This window comes from Rhipicephalus microplus, chromosome 7, assembly GCF_043290135.1.
Source record: "Rhipicephalus microplus isolate Deutch F79 chromosome 7, USDA_Rmic, whole genome shotgun sequence".
Lineage (NCBI taxonomy): Eukaryota > Metazoa > Arthropoda > Arachnida > Ixodida > Ixodidae > Rhipicephalus > Rhipicephalus microplus.
The window spans coordinates 55,619,957-55,640,156 of record NC_134706.1 but is presented as its reverse complement, the minus strand read 5'-3'; the positions used below and the strand labels follow the sequence as shown (position 1 = coordinate 55,640,156).

Here is a 20,200-nt window from a genome sequence, read left to right as displayed (position 1 = left end):
GACCCAATCCGTCTTCATACAGAAAATCTGCCGAAGCCTTACTTAACTTCTTGCGTGGTAGAGGCCTAATGATAAACTATGGCACCTTTGCTTCCGTTATTTTTTTTCGCGCGTTTACTTTTCTTTTTCTTTTCGTTCTCATAATTTCCGCATTTCCTCTTCTCCTTAGAGCAGGTACACAACAAGATGCTACAATTCCGGTTAACCTCCCTGCTTTTCTCTCAAATAATTCTCTCTCAGTGTGATTGATATGATGTAACATTCGTATATATTCAAATAAGTGTCTGTTAAACAAACTCAGGGTGAGGAATGAAATACAAGTGTCCACTTCCGGAAGTCTCATCATACAAAAAATGATTTTTAAACGTGAAACATCTGTACGTACTGCTATGTTTCCTGGTTTTCTCTAGATCATGGCTTCTTACTGTTGTACACTATTAACATAAATGATGCGTCCTGTAATGCATCCTTTCTTGAGGCTTGTTTAGTCATAATCATCATCAGTAGCCTGACTACGTCCACTGCAGGACAAAGGCCTCTCCCATGTTCTGTCAGTTAACCTGGTCCTGTGCTTGCTGCTGCCAATTTCTACCCGCAAACTTCTTAATTTCCTCTGCCCACGTAACCTTCTGTCTCCCCCTAACCCACTTGCCTTCTCTGGGAATCCAGTTTGATACCCTTAATGACCAGCGGTTATCCTGTCTACGCGCTACATGCCCGGCCCATGCTCATTTTATGTTTATTTCAACTATGATGTCCTTAACCCCCGTTTGTCCCCTAATCCACTCTGCTCTCTTCTTGTCTCATAAGGTTACACCTACTATTTTTCTTTTCATTGCTCGCTGCGTCATCCTGAATTTAAGCTGAACCCTCTTTGTAAGTCTCATGGTTTCTGCTCCGCAGCTAAATACCAGCAAGATACAGCTGTTATATACCTTCCTCTTGAGGGATAGTGGCAATCTATTTGTCGTAAATTGAGAGTGCTTGCCGAATGTGCTCTACCCCATTCTTATTCTTTCAGGTACTTCAATCTCGTGGTTCAGCTCTGCGGTTATTCCCTGCCCTCAGTAGATATATTCTTTTACAAATTGAAGTCCACTATTACCTATCTCGAAGCGCTGCTCTTTTCCGAGGTTGTTGTACATTACTTTCGTTTTCTGCAGGTTAACTTTAAGACCCATCTTTCTGCTCTCTTTGTCTAACTCCGTAATCATGAGTTGCAATTCGTCCCCTGAGTTACTCAGCAATGCAATGTCATCGGCGAAGCGCAGGTTACTAAAGTATTCTTCATTAACTCTTATCCCTAACTGTTCCCATTCTAGGCTTCTGAAAACCTCCTGTAAGCACGCGGTAAATAGCACTGGGGAAATTGTGTCTACCTGCCTTACACCCTTCTTGATTGGTATTCAGTTGCTTTCTTTATGAAGCACTATGGTAGCAGTTGATCCCACGTAGATTTCTTCCAGGATGTTAATATATACTTCATCTACGCCCTGATTCCGCAGTGTCTGCAGGACGGCTGATATTTCTACTTGTTTAAAATGAACTAGTAGAGGCAGTGCTTTGGAAGCTGAGTTGCATCTTTGTGACAGTACTCACCTTCAACTGATATATACGTAAGAGTGACGCAAGTGTCTTTTGCGACGAGAACGGCGTATTCATTCATTAGGCCGAAAAGTGAACTATCGGTATGTGATGTGTGATTCACTGGAAAAAATCACGCAAAAGAGTCAAGGTGGCCGTAGCAAACACCTTTTGCTTAAATAAAAAAACGTATGCGGGTGTTTTTAGTGTGTTCACATGACCTCACAATTTCTTATGAGTGACCAAGAGGACTCATAATAGACTATCATCATACCTATAGCACGCATTACGTGGCGAGTTTGACCTAAGAACTTTCATACGCCCTAATATTAGGCAAAGTAATTAGTATGTGGAGTGAGTTTTATGATAACATTTCATATTAGGAACATAGATATAGTCAGGGCACTAGGATAAAAATTCATCGCAAACGAACATGCGTCAATTCACAGTGACAGAAAGAAAGAAATATATTCATGGTGATTAATACTTCCTTATACTAGTCATGTGGCTAGTTTAGGCGTAGCAGGTGACCAGAATGTGGCTGAAGCGAACGTGACTTGACAGATTAGAAAAAAAAAGAAGAAAAAAATAAATAAAGGAAGGAAAATAGCTTAATAACCATTGCTTTGCCATGAAAGACGTCGAATTTTAAATTTGCACAGTGAGTTGGTTTCACTAAAATCAATTGATTGATGATTGATATGTGGGGTTTAACGTCCCAATAACCACCATATGATCATTAGAGATGCCGAAGTGGAGGGCTGCGGAAATTTCGATCTCCTGAAGTTCTTTAACGTGCACCTGAATCTGAGCACAAGGGCCGACAACATTTCCGCCTCCATCAGCAAGGCAGCCGTCGCAGCCGGAAATTGGAGCTTTCACCAAAATCAGAACAATGCGTCATTTACAACAAAACTTGGCGATCATCGCAAGTACCGTCGGTCGTACGACGGAACATCCAAGGCACTGTATAGGCGTAAACGAAAGTTCGTACAGCAGAAACAACGAGTAAAAAAAATCACACCAGAGACAGCTTCTTTTACACGCTCTCACACCTCTGAAACGCTTGGCTTTCGCAGGTTTCAAAGTTCAGTATACCTCAGCACAATACTATATTGACTAAAAAATTTAGAACGGAGCGGTTTGTTTAATTTGCAGATTAGGCAAATGTACAAAAGCATTGAAAATCAGCAATTGCCACAAAGTGAGATAATAAACGTGAATGCCAACCTCCAACTGCCAACTCCGACTTGATGGCTGAGCGTAGGAATGGGACACGGATGCATTCCAAACGAATATCATTCAGAAACAATGAACTGAAGCGGGACTACAGCAATACTCAAGTGTCCATTTTTCACGTGGCAAATGCCTGCCAATTATGAAGAACTAAGTTGCGAATTCCGATTATACACAAAAGCAAAAATCGCTGTAACAATTGCTTCTTCTAAGAATCAGCAATCGACTGCACAAAGCAATAAACGGTAAAATGGTCGGAATAACGTGTCGCCGACCACGCTCCGGGAAGCAGGAACGTTCGAACCATGCACATAAAGACAACCAAACCGTTTTACTCAAACAGAAGAGTCTTCCAGCCACTTTATTCCAAGCTAACCGTGCCACAGGTTGTCATTCTCGTATATAAGTTATGCATACTTTATTATGATAATTTGGGACCTTTACACGAATTGTTCTTGCGCGGGCTGCGGCGAGGTTGCTACTTGGCCTCACATTCTCAAAGAAGGCCGATCGTTTAGCCTGGCATTGAGCAAGAAAGAGTGGGACACGCTTGGGTGAACTTCTGTTTTCCAAGACCAAATCCTGACTGTCCAGCGTGCTAGTGATAGTACCGGCAGGCTAGACCAGTCGGGTCCGTCGTGGGATTAGCTGGGTGCGCGTTTTATCTCGTTTCGCTATACCCAATAAGCTTTATTCACTGACTCATTCACCCATCATTCCCTCAATCAGGGTTGTTGTTGCGCGGAATGGGGAAAGGAAGAAAGCTATGAAAGCACTTGGCAGAAAGTGAATTATTCGGTGGTGAGTAAGACAATCAAACAGCACAAGGAATCATCTGTTGCTAGTCATATGACTGGTTTTACGTACTATGGGGCACACAGAGTGCTGAAAAAAAAAGGCACCGTGTTTGATGTGAGAGTCTCTCAATGCAAGCGTAAAGAGAACGACGGGAAGAATACATAATTTTGAAGGTGGCCCGCGTATTTTCTTTACATACGAAACCAAAATGACCACCATTATGCATCGCTGTCTGCTCAACAGCTTACACTTCCAACACACTTGACATCACAGGATGAGGAGGGCACTTTATACGTCAATTCCAGTTCAGCTCATACGTATTTTTCGCTCAGTACCTGCGTCAATGTTAAACACTCTTGAAAAAATCGAGTGCAAAGGGCGTCTGTTGTTCCACAACAATATTCATCATCCGGCTTGCATGCGCTTCCTTCTTCGAAAAGGCGGTGCTTGCAGCTTTCCTATGAAAGAGGTTATGTCACGCTGAAAACGCGCATGTCGTTCGTGACCTGAATGTTCCCGGCGCGCGGCAATAGTGCAAGTAAAATAACACAAAATAGGTGATGATTGTTTTTGTGGGAATAAAAAACGCCCTTTTTACTCGATCTTCTCACAGAGTTTATAGTTCTGTTTTCTGTTGTACTCACATGATTTCAAAAACGGCGTTCATGAACTGTAACAAAGCTGAATTATTACCTTTCACATCACTGCAAACACTCAGGTGGCGGACCTATATGCTTTAAATAGGGGTTTTGGACACATATACGTTTCTGTGCAGAACATGACTTTATTCGGTGAAAATAGGCCGGCCTGTACATCAGGTCTGTGCTATCAGCTCATAAGCTGAAAAACGGTTTCACCTTCCTCCAGGAACCAACTTACAAAAAGAGAGAACCACCTATAGTTCGTGGGCATTGCGAATAGTGTTTTCTTTGTCGGAGCAGTTTTCGGCCATAGCATGACTCAGGGTTAGAACATCTGCTTGCGACAATAGAGGTTCTGGGTTTATTACTGTCAATTATTTGTGTCTTTGTCGATGTTCGGTCTCGAGAAAAATTATGCTTCTCGCTCACAACTAACGACGCTGACACAACTCGACACCGAAACTTCTGCAAAACCTTCACTTTAACGTTATTGGTGTAGAGTAAGCGGCCGCCTTGGTGGAACCTTGGCTATGAGGTGTTCCGCTGCTAACCGAAAGCGACAGGTTTGAACCCGGCCATGGCGGTCGCATTTCGATGGACATGGAATGGCAAAAGCCAATGTAATGTGCGATGTCAGTGGATGGTAAACATTAGATGGTTGATATTCATTATTAATATTATTATTATTATTATTATTATTATTATTATTATTATTATTATTATTATAAGCGGCAAACTAAACGACGAAATGACGTGCATGCGCGAGTGTTAACAGCAATAGAGTGACAAGGTACTTCTCGTACGGGTGTTTATGTCTCGTGGCCGTTCTTTCCAGACCCACAAAATTGTGCCGATAGCATCTTTAATCACAAAAGGACTGACAACTCTCGTTATGAAATCAAATATCTTTTAGGCATAAAAAAAATTATAAGCAGGCGCTTCACACTGAAATTTATAGGAGAAACGGGCGCGGCAAATACTTTCAACTAAACACATGACAAGACAAGCTGAAAGGCATTGTTCTTGCTCCTGCCACCTACACGAAAAACAAAAATTGCAGTGAGTGCATTGCGGAAGAAATCCTCTCACTGATGATTTCATTACACAACATGTCTGCAAGTGTAAATACTTACCTCGCTCAGCATGCCTGAAGTGTACAGTGATGTTACATGTCTTCTTCTCGACTGTAACTTCAATTTTCCTTGTTCTGAAATATTGCAATGAAAAAATAACGAAACACACACCTATTCATAAAAAAATTCAAACAAGCCTTTGCACAGAAAAATGTTTTTTTTTTGTTTTCTGCAAGGCAGGTTTGGTTTAGAGCATAACAGCCTGAGCTAACGTAATGCTTTGCCTGCACAGTGATTTTCAAGGCTAACGTGGGGCTCTTCTCAAAGTTTCAATCAAGTGTATTGTTATTGAGTGCCCTCTTAAATGTTCTTCAATCCCTACCTACTATTTCCCGATAATTACCATGGTCCAATGAAATATAAGTGCGTTTTACTTTAGCATTGCAATCCTTCACGTGATGGTAATAAATTATGAGCTTGTCCTAGAGAAGAACTATTGCGTATAAATGATGATATAAATGTTAAATCTTGTCATTATGACGTGGGTCCGTCTGCTCTAGAAATAAGACGAGCGCGTAGCTCCCGATCCCTAACGTCTCAAATTGCGTAATACAAAGGCGTTGCAGTTCTTACGCAGCTTTCTCTAACGTAATATTATTACTAGTCATCACATTCAGCTCACAAAAAACACAAAAACACACAGGAAATCGCTCGACGCAAGCGCTGTCTAACAATTTAAAATTTAAAGAAAGAAACGTGTCATATATATGCAAATAAAAAGACGTAACAAAGGCATGATGGCAAACATGAAGGCATAAGTATTTCCGAATACACAACAAAATGTCCACCGTGGGAATGGTGGATTTCACCATCTGCCGTTGTGGTGGATTTGGGTACTGGAATTATTTGTGGCACACGGTCTACGGTGGATGCTGAAGTGCCGCCAATACTGGAGTGGTGGCAATGCTGGAGCGAAAATTGGCGTCAGAAGCACTGTGACGCGTTTCCACAGGGACACAAAAATAATTGTATAGAAAGCGATGCAAAAAGCACCAGTCGAGAAATAGAAAAACGACGTGACCACGGAGACTCCAACGTGCAATCACCAGATTCCCTACTGAACCCACTAACCACTGTGCCGTGCTGACATATGCATTGGTCGCTGTAAAATGACTTCAGAGATTACCAAGTGATCGTTAAATTTAGGTTTTGTGTTTTGCGTACTCGAGATAGACGGGATCTGCACCTCCTACTAGAATGTGCACATGTATTAAATAGAAACACTGCTGCCTGAAACGATTGCCACTGCGATGATGGCAACAGCGCTATTTTTTTGTTACAATTCACAAGCGCTAAAAGAAAATCAAGTGGACTGAGGAGCAGGTGCCGTTTACCGGCGGTTACCGACTACTTTATTATTCATTGTTCACTCGTTCCAAACCGTGACATCTGCTCTCGCTTTATGATGCTTGTAGGTTTATTCGACAGATACTTCCATTCAGTCGATTGAGTATTGAGATGTTTTTCGCGCAACGTACAGCGCAGTCGTGCCAGCGCACTGCTGTAGCTCTATCGTTAGCAATAAATACATAATGACTTGCCGAAAACGAATGCAGTGTGCCGGAAACTCTATTTTATCATATCGACTTAGCAAGCACACTAATTGACAAGGCTGTGTTGCTGCATAAGTGCATGAGAAGTGCTGGCAGGTGCGACCCGCGCCTGTCGGTGAGCGGAAGCGTACGTTTGCTGGAAGTGCTAGAATTGTGTCGCATCGGTGTTCGTCGCTTCTTGAGTGGACACCTTACACAATAATGAATGCTTCTTTGGGGGTCAGTGATGCCTCGGCCGCGCTGTATTGTCATCCTTACTAGTCGTAACCATGTATCCTGAAGCCCACAAGCGCTGATGACACTGCACCAGCTCGGTCGGTTGACCTAATCTTTGGTGGTAATCACGGTCGTAGAAGAGAAGGGTAGAAGTCGCACTCGCCAGGGCTCAGCACGACGCATGTCCAAGGTAAAATATTCTGCATTTTAGCGTCACAGGCACTTAGTTAACTTAAAGGTACGGCTTAAGTAATCAAGTGTGCAAGAATTGCCAGAATAGCGTTTATATACTGTTGCGAAATCAAGTTACCACTGTATTTTGGTCTAGCTTTGAAAGGGACACTTACGAACTAGAGTTCATTTATTTTTTAAGAACTGCACGACCATGTAACACATATACTGTCGCTGTTCACAGCGAAACCTCTAGTCTTATAAACATTGTAACAAAGCAGCCCATCGCACATGTCAAAATGATGTAAGTACGTGCACAAAATGTAAACATTGACGGCCGTATTCTACGCTCCACAAAAATTGAGGCGTTGCTGACACAGCAGGTGTAAAAAAAAACATGCTAGAAAGCGTAATGACCGGCGTTGATTTCTTTCGACCGTAAACATCAGTCATTATTACCGCTACAGCTTTCACAATATGCCCAACTATTTCCACCATAACCATCATTCCTCCCACCATAATGCCATGTTCCATTTCCCAAGTTTTTGTTATCGTCCCAAAACACCACACGATTCTCAGCGCAAACCGCGCCTGCCGTTTTCGAGAAGGTTCCGGACTGTAGTAGATCATTTCGATAATATCACCCCCAATGTGCGAATGGTACAGATTGTTCTGGAACCTACGCCACCGCCAGTGATAACGCTAGAACATTCGACGGCAAGAGTGTAAATGCCGACGCTTCGTTCGCCGCTATCACTCCGAGACTGCTATCTGTGCAAGACTGCTGCTGTAATCGGACTTTCCGTTTACCGGGCACAGGTTCGCCCAAATAAACAGTTAAATCCCAACACGAAGTCTCCTGTCTTCAGCCACGTCACGACCCCGTGACATCTGGTACTGACAAGCGGCGAAGCGTGTCGGCATTTATACTCTTGCCGTCGAATGTTCTAGCGTTATCACTGGCGGTGGCGTAGGTTCTAGAACAATCTGTACCATTTTCACAGTGGCCGTGATCTGATTAAAATGATCTACAACAGTTCGGAACCTTCTTGAAAACTGCAGGCGCGGTTTGCGCTGAGAATCGTGTGGTGTTTTGGGACGATAACAAAAACTTGGGAAATGGAACGTGGCAATATGCACCACTCATTACAGCGCCCGCCAAGCCAAGATTTCCAATAAAGAATTTGCTACTTTAGTATCACTATTGTCTCATAAAAAGTTCACAACACAGAGAAAGAGAATAAAAGATTTATTTGACGTTTTGCGTGAAAAAAGTGGCGAGTCGACGTTGCGTGAGATATGGCCGCCTTCTAGCAGATTTTGAATAACCGAAGTTTTTTTTAACGCAATGTCACTGGTAGGTGGCAGCACCATGTATTTTAAGTGACCACAGGTTTCTCGATTTACGCAAAGGGTGGAGCACTCAAACGAATAATGAAAATGAGACACACGATTGCCCCGAAGGAGTGAAATTTGTGGGCAATAAGATCAACGTCGAGGCCTAGGTTCATTTTGGCCATCGACCTCTACTCAGTCAACCACACCCCAAGGTAAAGAAGTCCCTGGAGTACAAGCTTTAGCGGGCCCACACAACGGACTTAAACAGCAAGTTGGACACACCAGTCGCCTAATGGTAAGCTCCACCACCACCAACCCAAGACGAGACACCACCATCACCACCACACAAGTAATGACAGCCCTGCCACTCTGGATACACCCTCCAGGGGTACTTCCAAGGGGCACCCAACCTGTCTCAAATCCGGACGAGAGAGGTTTGGCTCATATTATCGAGGAGACCCTCGAGAAGGTGCTCTCCAAGAAATGGCCCACTTTGTAACTGATGCCCAGCGGTCCGACGGAGGGGTGTGACGTAGACTACGCAGTCCCAAGGCCCAACAATGGAGGTGCAGAACTGGTCATCAGAAACCATGGAAAATATCACTGGCCTTTCCCAATTCACATGGTGGCCACCGCCTTGTAAAACGAGGGGAGCTATATATGAAAATGGAGGACGAAGGCATTACGCTATATGGAGTGGCGGAGACGCATATCCGGGACCTAGAGAGACCACCGGTGAGCCCTCTCTTGAACTCGGCCGGCTGCGATCGAGAAAGTACAGCCTGGGGGTGAGGGGTGGAGGTGTGAAGTTTTGTGGTGAGAGGGCAGCACCTGGGAAGCACTCAGGGACTCTTGTGCGGAACGCATTTGAATAGTCGGCCACGTACACGCTATGCCAGTTTTAGCGTGTGTGGTCCACCTAAGTCTTGCTCCACAACATGCGAAAAACAGGAGCACCGTACACTGCATCAAGCGTGATATTGAACGCTAAGGTCATGGTCGTGAAGTGCTCATCCTGGGTGACTTTAATGGCGACCTCTAGGATTTTGACGGCTAGACCGACAACGATTGCAGGCTCTTGTTGGAGATGTCTGAGGAACTTTTCCTCGAACTGACTCGCACTCAAAGCTCGCCGAACTGCCAACCGACGTCACCGCCATGCGGTAAAGAGGCCTCACCGCGAGGATGTCCAGGAGACGTGGCAGGAGTATCTGCGGCTAAAACGGGAGATGCAGTGTGTTACACAAAAGAAGAGAGCTGAAGCCAACTACAAGATACTCCGCGCAATTCAGTGTGCAAGCAGAGGAGCAGCAGCCAAATTCTAGACACATGTTCCTATGGCAAAGTAATGCAGCCGAAAATTCATACGAAATTCATGAGGGACAAAGCCCCGGATCTCCACCGAGCCTTAACTGACCATATTCATGAGCTGTGTGCCCGGCCATTCCCCAGTACACGTACCCAGGCCATCTTCTCTTCGAATGACACGGAACCAACCAGCAAAGGCCACAAAAATTGGACGTTGGCAAGGAGCGCCATTGACAGAGTTATATTCAGGATAAGTGCCCTAAGTACCCGCACAGCTCGGGGCTCGATGGCATTCCAGCAGGGCTTGTGAAGTGCCTCGGAACTAGAGCACGTGCCCAACTGGCTGTGATCTTCAGTGAAATCCTGGTCAGCGCTTTAATGCCGAGTCACTGGCTACGCGGTAAAGTCATCGTGCTACCTGAAACAGGGGGTGACCCCGCACTCCTACGAGATTACCGTCCACTCACTATCACAAGTGCAGTGTATCGAATGATCGCACAGGTTCTCAAGGTCTGGATAACTACGTGGGCGGAAGAGGGTGGTGGCATAACGCAGTTACAGAAGGGTTTTCGGCGTGACCAGTGGCTGGAGCACAACTTATTTGTCCTGACCCAGTGTATAGTGATCGCACGAAAGGAGAATCAAGAACTGGTGGGATGCTTCCTGGGTGTATCAAAGGCTTACGAAAGTGCTCCCCCCCCCCGGTGGTCTAGTGGCTAAGGTACTCGGCTGATGACCCGCATGTCGCGGGATGAAATCCCGGCTGTGGCGGCTGCATTTCCGATCGAGGCGGAAATGTTGTAGGCCCGTGTGCTTACAATTGGGTGCACGTAAAAGAACCCCAGGTGGTCGAAATTTCCAGAGCCCTTCACTACGGTCTCTTTATAATCGTATAGTGGTTTCGGAACGTCCAACCTCACATATTTATCCTCAAATCAAGGCTTACGACAGCGCGCCTCAGGAACTATTACATCAACATCTGAAAGCACTTGGAATGCCATCAGCAGGGACTGGGATATTCGGGCGTCTGTGTGGATGCAGTACTGTCGTAGCCACCCTAAACGACGCCTGGTCTTGTGAGTTAAAGGGGAGCAAAAATTTTAAACAGGGCGGCCCTCTATCACCCCTGCTCTATATGCTGCGCACTGCCGGTATAGCACGCAGCCTGCTATCCTCCGGAGTGGGCTTTGTGTTGTAACGCATCAATGATAGTATAAAAGAACAACAGACTTTGCCGAGTCTAGTGTTGGCAGATGACATCGTGCTGCTGGCGGGAAGCAGTGACTTTCTGTACACTCTCATCATCACTTGTGCTTAAGCTGTGGCACCGTTGGGACGGCAGTACAATAACGGAAAATTGGCGGTGGTCAACTTCTATGGCTCGGTGTTTCCTGGTTTTCTCCTTGTATCAAGTGGCGGACAGTTACCGCTAGCGCCAGAGTACCGCTTCCTCAGAGTGAACGTTTGTGCACAGCTGGACTATAAAGCAAACCATGAAAGCCACTAGAGACAGACATTCCAGAGGACCGGCCGTGTACTCCGTAGGAGGTGCCTGTGGGGGTGAAGCGCTCCATCATGGTACGCGAACTGCGGAAGATGGCACATGTGCCGGCGTTGACTTTCACCAATGAAGTCGTTTGCCCTGCGGCGCAGACCAGAGAATGCCTTGAACGAAGTCGGCTTGCTGTAGGCAGACTGGCTCTGGGCTGCCACATCCAGGTGGCCAATGAGGCAGTACTAGGGGCCCTAAGTTTGCCGTGTTTGAAAGCGCAGAAGGCTCGCCTAAAGCTGTCATACGAAGGCAGGTTACGCTTGATGCTGCTGCATCACCAAAAATGGCGAGTTTTCGACTACGTGCACCGCAACTGCATCCGCACCAGATCGTCGAAAAGACTGCAGCATCTCAGCAGAATGTATGGCTTCTACGTGAACCCCGTAAAGAAGGACACCGAGCGGAAGTGGGCCGAAGCAGTCTAGACTCAGGTGCGACTGAGCGAGACTGACACATGGTGGCGAAACATGCAAAAGAAGGCTACACGGCGGATATGCAGGGAACACAAGCAAGATGCTTTTCTGGAACCGCTTTTCTACGACAGTGTGGCCAGCAGCCTTCTCTTCGAGGCACGAGATGGTGCTCTCCGGACTCTGGCTTAATGCCAGCGCTTTTATGACAGCGTGGATAGGGCTATGTGCCGAATGTGTGGGACTGCCAAGGAATCAATCGAACACTTGGTTGTGAACTGCAGGGGCTTCACAACAGTGCCTACAGATGACACCACGTTTCAGCAGGCACTCAGCTTTTCACCAAGTAACGCACCTAAAAGAGATGGAGTTAATGCCACTAAAAAGCAACTCAACAAATGGTAGACCAAGGTGCGCTCTCGTTCATGCGTCGAACATATATATATAGACAGTGGTAGCTAGACAAGTGTCTCTGACTGCCGCAGTGTGCATATAAGTTTTTAAATGCGAAGCATTTCTTAGCGAACTGCCGCGACTTTGAGCGTATCTTTCTATCTATTAAGCCGTTTACGCTTGGGTGCTCTCGTGGTCACCCCTTTGACTTGGCGTGAACCAAAATTGGCATGGGAGGGTAAGATGGTTTGACGAATATGATGCGCTGGCCAAGATATGTATATTCTCACAATCCCTTCGTCTACGCCGTCAAACACTTCCCTTCAGACAGTGGCACATACTAGTATGTGCAGCTGGTAAGCGGGTATGTGCCACAGGTGATTGACATTACTCAGGGACGACGAGAACACACATGGTCAATTTTAACACGTGAGCGGTAAGCAATACCCAACATTGGTATCGTTAACCCGACGAATCCGTAGAATAAATGTCAGTGTTAAGAAAAGCCTGACATAGGCAGCGCTGGCCACCCGACGAATGCAAATAATAAATTCCATGATCCAAGCAGGAATCGAACCCTAGAATTCTGCGTGGCGTTCAAGCATTTTACCACAGAGCTACGCCAGGTCTTTGAACTACTTTTCAAATAGACGCTGATTTTCGTGAAACGTCAATAGTGGTTGCGATGCTGCCTACCCAATTTTATAGACATTACATATTCGACTATATCATTCCAGTGCCAGCACCGTGTACTACGCACTGTGTTGTTTATAATTACGTATCTATGCAATCATTAAACAATGTAATCCACTATTTATTGATCATGAAATGACGTGGTGACAAAATATGCGTAATATTTATTTTTTCATGAACAATTCAGCCCGCATGACCGCAGAAGCCAGATCAAGATGGCTGTTCCTTTATAAAGGAGTTAAACCTTCGCCATTTTACTGAATCGGGTGGCAGAGAGACCATCACAAAAGACACAGGCAGGCAGGCCGGCAGGCAGGCCGGCAGGCCGGCAGGCAGGCAGGCAGGCAGCCAGGCAGGCAGGCAGGCAGGCAGGCAGGCAGGCAGGCAGGCAGGCAGGCAGGCAGGCAGGCAGGCAGGCACATACACAGACACGGACACAGACAGACAGACAGACAGACCTTAACTTCAGCATCGAACTAGCTCGAGAAACAATGTAGTCTCTGAAACGCGTACGGGGATTGAAGCAAGCTGACAGAGTTGAGAAAATAAACTGAAGATCAAATTCGTGAGAGAGAGAGAGTCCAGAAAGAAGTAAACAAAGAATAACGTCGTTTTTCATCTCCTCTACCATGACAATCGTGTATTGCGAAATGAATAAGAACAATAAAGACATTGAGAATTTAGAAATGAAGATAGTGTTTATTATGTGCGATCCTATTGGAACCATAGGCTGCTCTTTGTGGTATCGTAACCTCAGCTCTTCATCAACAATTTCATAACAAACAAAACTGCCATGTGCAGAATGATTCTTTTTTTTGCGTGCCAAATACTCTGAAATGGTCGATCCTGCAGTCGATTCCACTAACAGTTTTAGAGAAGAGTATGACGGAGTACATGACAAATATGTTGTTCTATTTTTAACAATGTTCTAACCTAAGTTCCACGAAATCGTAACACAATAAAAAATAATCAAGACATTAATGATGAACTGACTACGTTCATGGACGCATGTCACAAATGCTTTTATATTCAAACGATTAGACAACGGGCATAAAAGCGTACTGCATTCACATGTAAAAAAGCCATGCCTTCGGAAGAAACAAAAACGTGTACTTTATTATGCAAACAAATGCAAGCAACCGAAACCAAAAATATATAAAATTATTTTTTAGAAATTCACACCTTTTCTTTTGTTAAAATGTACAAAAACCATGTTGACAGCTATGACATTTTCTTTCTTTCAAAGATTTACATACATGTTCATATTCCTGCAATGAAAAGCATTCTTACAACTCTTCTCGCCGAGAAAAGCGCGATGCTGAACGAGCCATTATATTGTACCTATATCTATCGATACCGGTGGCTTTGTTTTTTTTTCACCTAATCGCATATTCTAGTTAAGGTTTCACCGAATTGCTTTCTTTGAATTATTTGATCACGATGTCACTATTTTAGTTCATATTATGTAATCGAGAATTTCAGGACCAATAGCATCAGGAATGTTGTCTTGTTAACTGCGCATAAGTGCTGCCCTAACTCTCAAATGGTTCGGTGTATAAGTCTTTACAGCGGTTTGGTTAAGAACTGCAATCAAGCAATCATTATTGGGCTTCTTCTAATAAACAAGTAAAACACATAACAAATACACGTGTATCATTTCTTTCACGCAAGCCTATTTAATGTAGAATATGTATTTATAGTAAACACTTCTTTCCCAAGCTATCTCATGCCCCTGAAACTCTGCAGAGGTAGACCACAACATAAAGAAGCGTGGTATATAGTTCTATTTAGGAACAATGACACTCACAAAACATGAATATAAGCTGCATCTATACTCACAGTTTGACCAATTTTTCGGCATGGCTGTTGGAAGCAAATGTAAATTTAAACAGCAGTGCTAATTAAAATATAAAACTATGTTAATAATTTTATATCATTTTTTCTGCACAAAAAAAATCTTTTCTAAAATTATGGTGTCGTGCCCCGAAATTATCTTTTTACCCATATAGAGGCGGTATGCCACTTTTGCCGTCTAACCTGTTCTTGCAGTGATCTCACAGTTCTTCCAGTGCCAACTACGTCATTCGCGGGCAATTACTGCGGGACATTCCCCCCTGCGTATAAAATGCTGCGGTATTGTCCCTTAGTCAATCTGAGCCACGGGGGTCTCGCACACGTACGTAGCCAAATGCGCGGAGAGATGTCATAAAGTAGTCTATACCACAGAAGCAGGTGAGAAGGTGCATTCGAAGCATCTCGGCTAAAATATTTGGTGTAGAAATGCCTTCTTCATAAGAAGTAGCACCATTGTGTGCCACAGGAATGGCCAAGACAGCGAACAAAAGTAAAGTCATTTTCTTAAACAAAGGAAGTTTCTTTTTTAAATCTATTCGTAGCCGGAAGTAACAGTTTATTCTTACTGACGCCTTAAGGTGAAAAATGCCGGTGAGGTTGCAGGGACGTAAAAAAAAGAAAGATGATGACTTAACTTTAATAATATTGACCTTCGACTACCACGGTTCATTCGATTGCTAATGATGCCCTTCTTGTCTAGCTTCTAGAGCTGAGTAACCGCGCCTGTATGAGCACAAAATACTCCCAGGGGGAAGGCCGGTGTATGCTAGTTCATATTCGAATTTTATAATACTCATATACCGCATTCAGGAAGGTACTAGAATGGCGCTTTCTTTAGAATAAATTTTTGCATCCTTAGGCTAAAGCGAGTTAAGGCTTAAATCAAGAAAACGTTTTCTGAAAGGTGTTCACACTCATTTAGGGATCAAACTTAGTAGGAATTCTGCATGTCTTAGTGGAACTTTTATCGGCAGCAGTTCAGGTCAGTGTTGAGCAACACAAATGCTTTATTTTGTCAGACCAGACCAACAGCCACTTCGTTGAAACAAACAGCAATGAAGTATACTTACGTAGTAGCTATTGTGACAGGAGGATTACTGCAATTAAAAAAATATGTGTTAGCTCCTGCCACAGCATACTATAAGTGTGTTTTGTAGTCTTACGTAACTCATACTTGTATGAAAGAAAACGCAAAGGCACCTAAAACCATTATTGTTTTATAGATATGGAGGGTATAACGACCAAACAACGACCATACGATTACGAAAGACGCCGTAGTGGAGGGCTTTGGAAATTTCGACCACCTGGGGTTCTTTAACGTGCACCGAAACCTGAGTACATGGGCCTATAGCAGTTTCGCCTCCATCAAAAGTGTTGCTGCCGCAGCCGGGATTAGATCCCACGACCGGCGGGTCAGTATAAACACGAATTGTTACATTTGCGGTACAACGAAAAGTTAAACTGGCAATCACAATGCGTTTGAGCACATTAGAACCTTGCGGAGTAGCAGGCTGCAGAAATGCAGCTGGGACTATTTCACGCGTTATGTCATGTGTTATAATGCATCATGCAATGTCGATTCGTCCCCCTTGGGACTCAGAAGAGTCTCGAATGACAACGTAAGTTAATTTCGTGTTCCTCGGCTAGCTTCTACACTAGCTAAGGAGGCAAGATGTGGACGTTCGAAATGGGTGCCCCTCGATGTATTGAGTGCTCGGTGGCAGCGCGAAGAGCCGTAGTCCAGTGAAGAGCACTCAGGCGTTTGTCCTGGTTTAAGCGTGAACAACCGCTTTTACAGCGAAAGCTTTTATGAGATCACAACTCGGGAGACGCGCAGTTGCCCGCCGCCGCCACCACCGGTGTCCGTAACCACATCACGCGAAATTAGAAAAAAAAACTTGCACAAATGACACAGTGGTGCTCGAACCCGTGTTAAATGGGGGCCAGCCCGGTATTCTACCACTGACTACGCCGGTGTTTGTGACCTGTTGGCAAACTCGCCTCACGCAGGCTTGATGGCGGGAAGGCGATCGCGGTAATACAACATATAAAGCGTTTTAAAACAGCGAAAGAACAGCCAGTCATCGCACAATGCGAATAGCGTAGCAAGTGGGTCTTCCAATACTCCAACCCAACACATAAGCTTGTTCTCGTTCCCCTATTAACTTCAGTGCATACCAACTTCAGCCATTATTCCTCATTATCGTCAGTCACTGAATCAACAAGTGACACTAAATACCTTGCAAGTGTTTACCGAACACCATGCTTCTCAGAAGAATGACGAAAAATAGCATGACGAATGCCAGCCTACTACCCCCTAAAACTTATTACTAATGCCCATGTGGGTATCAAGCAAGTGTGCTTGCAGTATATATAGTCACACAATGAGTTTTTTAAAAAGGCTCTGAAAGGTCGCTCTTCTAGTTTATTTATTTCACATTCAAACACCCTCTTTTCTACCCTCGGTTGAACAAAAGGTCTCCACACAAGCCCATCACACATGTGGGCTCGCATTGCTACAACCAATTGCAAAAACACTTTCATAACAGGCACTGCATTGGTAAAAACCACGCTACTTAATGCAACACTCGAAGCGATAGGTTCTCAGCGTGTCACACTCTCTCCAATGCCAGTTCGTGTATCGGCTGACCTCCGTCGGTAACCGTTCTCACGCTCGAGCTCCATCAACTCTCTCATTAAACGTCGTTTCGTAGAAACCTCCTTAAGCGTGGTGAGTACACAGTCAGGCCCTGTGCGCTGACCATGTGCGCATGCGACAGCGAGGCGCCCCGCCATTCTAACAACTCTCAGTAATGACGTAAAGCGGGGGAAAACAAGGTCAACAGCGCGCCCCAACTCGGTCTTAATTAGGCAAGTGGTCACGTCACTGCAGCATTTTCAATGGCACACATGCATGCCAACAACTACTTAAGACCAGACAATCGCACTTGGCCTGGTGCTTACAAGATGCGCGTCCGAGTTATTTGCCCTTTTTGTCCCAAATTGGGGGTGACCTTGATGGCTCTGCTCGCGAACCGTCTGAAGAAAAGAGTCTCCTTTTTTTTCCCATGCGCGGGTCTTCCGCGTTCGCCTTCGCGGAACCGATGAGCGTCGTTTGTTGTTGGGTAGGGAACGCACCCCACGCTTCTGCTGCAGCCGCATTTCTCGCACCACACAAAAACACACCGCTTGGCATACCTCATAATAACTATGTACAGATCATGTATATCATGTCCCTGCATAGGCGCACTTCAATAGAATGAGTCATCGTAGCGCTCAAGTAAGCAACAAAATAATCAATGCAGTGCGGGCTCCCGACAGTTGCTACGGAAGGAGGAAAATCCACGCTTCTCTACGGATGAAATCCTGCATGACAAAAAGGTGAAATGCCGCCTTGCACTGCGCGTGTTGCTGCCATCGCGCGATGTGGCTCAACTACTGCACACGACAGCTTGACCCGGCAGCACACTTCTCGCTAAACAAAGTGGACTGCATGTCCTCTTTCAATCCTTTTTTTTTCTTTAGACCTTTTATTTGCCCTTTCATTGTTTTTCTACCTCTGTTTTTTTCTGCAATTTTCACCTGATTTCTGCGTTTCTCATTTTTTCAGTGGTGCTCTTCACTCTATCCCCTCTTCGTCACCATGACGTCTCTGCTCCCAAAGCTCGCTAACCATTTCCACGCCGTCGCGACACAGTACTGCACAAGTTTGTGTCGTGCTCTGCTAACTTGCCTGCATTCCTGAGCGATCAGAATGCTCGGGTCTGGGTCTTGGTTACGTGGGTTTCAGTCACACTTCGCGATGAACATTTTTGTTACATAAGCTTCTCGTTCTGTATAATTTCTTTCTGTTTGTTTCTGTATTTCTTTTTTATATCTCTATTGATTCGTTGTCTTCCACTGTGATCCACAGAATGGGACATACCCATTAGGGAACGATATATCGTTTTGTGCAACCCACAAACAAAGACATACTTGCTAAATAACAACGTGGTACATAACGTTAGTAGGCGGTATGGTTCGTTGGAACCCGTCCAGGCACAAAGAAGCTACCGCAAATTTCTACACTGTCGCCACAACACTTTGGATAAATGTAAAGAAACTGTTATATGAAAAAAAACTAACATAGTACATACTGATAAAAATATGTCAGAATAGTGTAAACAATAAAAAATACTGACAGCCATTTCGTGTAAGCATAGCAATCAATGGTGCGATTAGCTCCTTGCACAGTATCTTCAAGGCGTGTCGACTTGAGGCAAAGGCATTCATTATGAACCCATGAGTCTACTGACATCATCAGTAATTCTAGAACATCTGGCCTTTGTATGAGCTGTAATAACAGACAGGCAGTGTTAGTTTCACATTGGCTAAACAGTCAGTGAATAAAGCGAAATTTGTACTACAACAAAGACAGAGATTTCGACATCAACGCAATCTCTTTGGTCGAAAGAAGTGAAAGAAAGAAAAAAAATATCTGCTAGAGAGAGCCAAAAAAAAATAGAAAACCTTTCTCATTCATGGTCAAATAAGGACAAGTGAAGTTTTGTATTCTCTTTCCTTCCCATCTACTTGAATATTTTTTCCTTCCTTGTCGCCATTTCTCTTCGCACCTTACTAAGGTACTGCTCAATGTTGCTTCCTATTGTTTTCTTTGGTAAAGGCCGAAACTGGGACCTCTCGCCATGTGGTTGGCTGCTCAACACTGAGCAGAAGGGACGATTAGCACGTGTGGGTCTCACTTGGTACTTATCCAGAATTTGCTCTAGGATTGCAAAATGCCTTCTTCTTAACTTACCCTTTCTTCATGCTGAGAATAGGATCTTTATTCACATTCTTATAACGCGATGGCTTAGTTTATAAAGCCACAGTGATATTCCGTGCAAAAAAAATTTACTTTTTTGGAAAATTTTCACCTGTCATTTTGAGCGAAAGGGCAAAGGGGAATCATCGCGATATTGCAGCGAATGTAATGAACTGCTAAACTCTTCATGATGACCAATAATTGGCGGTCACAGTGTGCCTTCATCTGCTGTAATCGATTCTGGCGCATGCACCACGCAAGCATGCCTTTTGAGTTATGTTTCCGATGTTCACGCGGAGCAATTTCTAGTTCACTATAGTGGTGTTAGCCTTGAACCTAACAATGTGCAGTATACTAATAGTATCTTAATTAACAAATGTATACATTTGTGCTGCGGCCAAGGGGGGCTAGTCATGATTTCAATGTCGCCAGTATGTTGGACACTTGAATATAGCATGTGCGTGCATGGATGGGGGCAGAAATCAGTACTGTTGTGCGGGGAAATATGCTGGCAAA

General features: G+C 44.5%; 1 protein-coding gene across 4 annotated transcripts in view; it reads right to left on the bottom strand.

The window, feature by feature from the left end:
• The window catches only part of LOC142766944 (uncharacterized), a 101,209-nt gene that overhangs the window by 18,881 nt on the left and 62,128 nt on the right, over positions 1–20,200 (bottom strand). For 3 of the 4 annotated variants that reach the window (XM_075868139.1, XM_075868142.1, XM_075868141.1), the window contains 5 exons: positions 19,062–19,213; positions 15,951–15,977; positions 14,866–14,889; positions 5,393–5,466; positions 1,600–1,707 (listed from right to left, as the gene is read on the bottom strand). In XM_075868139.1, the coding sequence (XP_075724254.1) occupies positions 1,600–1,707; positions 5,393–5,466; positions 14,866–14,889; positions 15,951–15,977; positions 19,062–19,213 (385 nt within the window). Of the gene's footprint in view, positions 1–1,599; positions 1,708–5,392; positions 5,467–13,126; positions 13,284–14,865; positions 14,890–15,950; positions 15,978–19,061; positions 19,214–20,200 lie in introns of those variants that run through there. The other variant, XM_075868143.1, reaches the window with a different exon arrangement.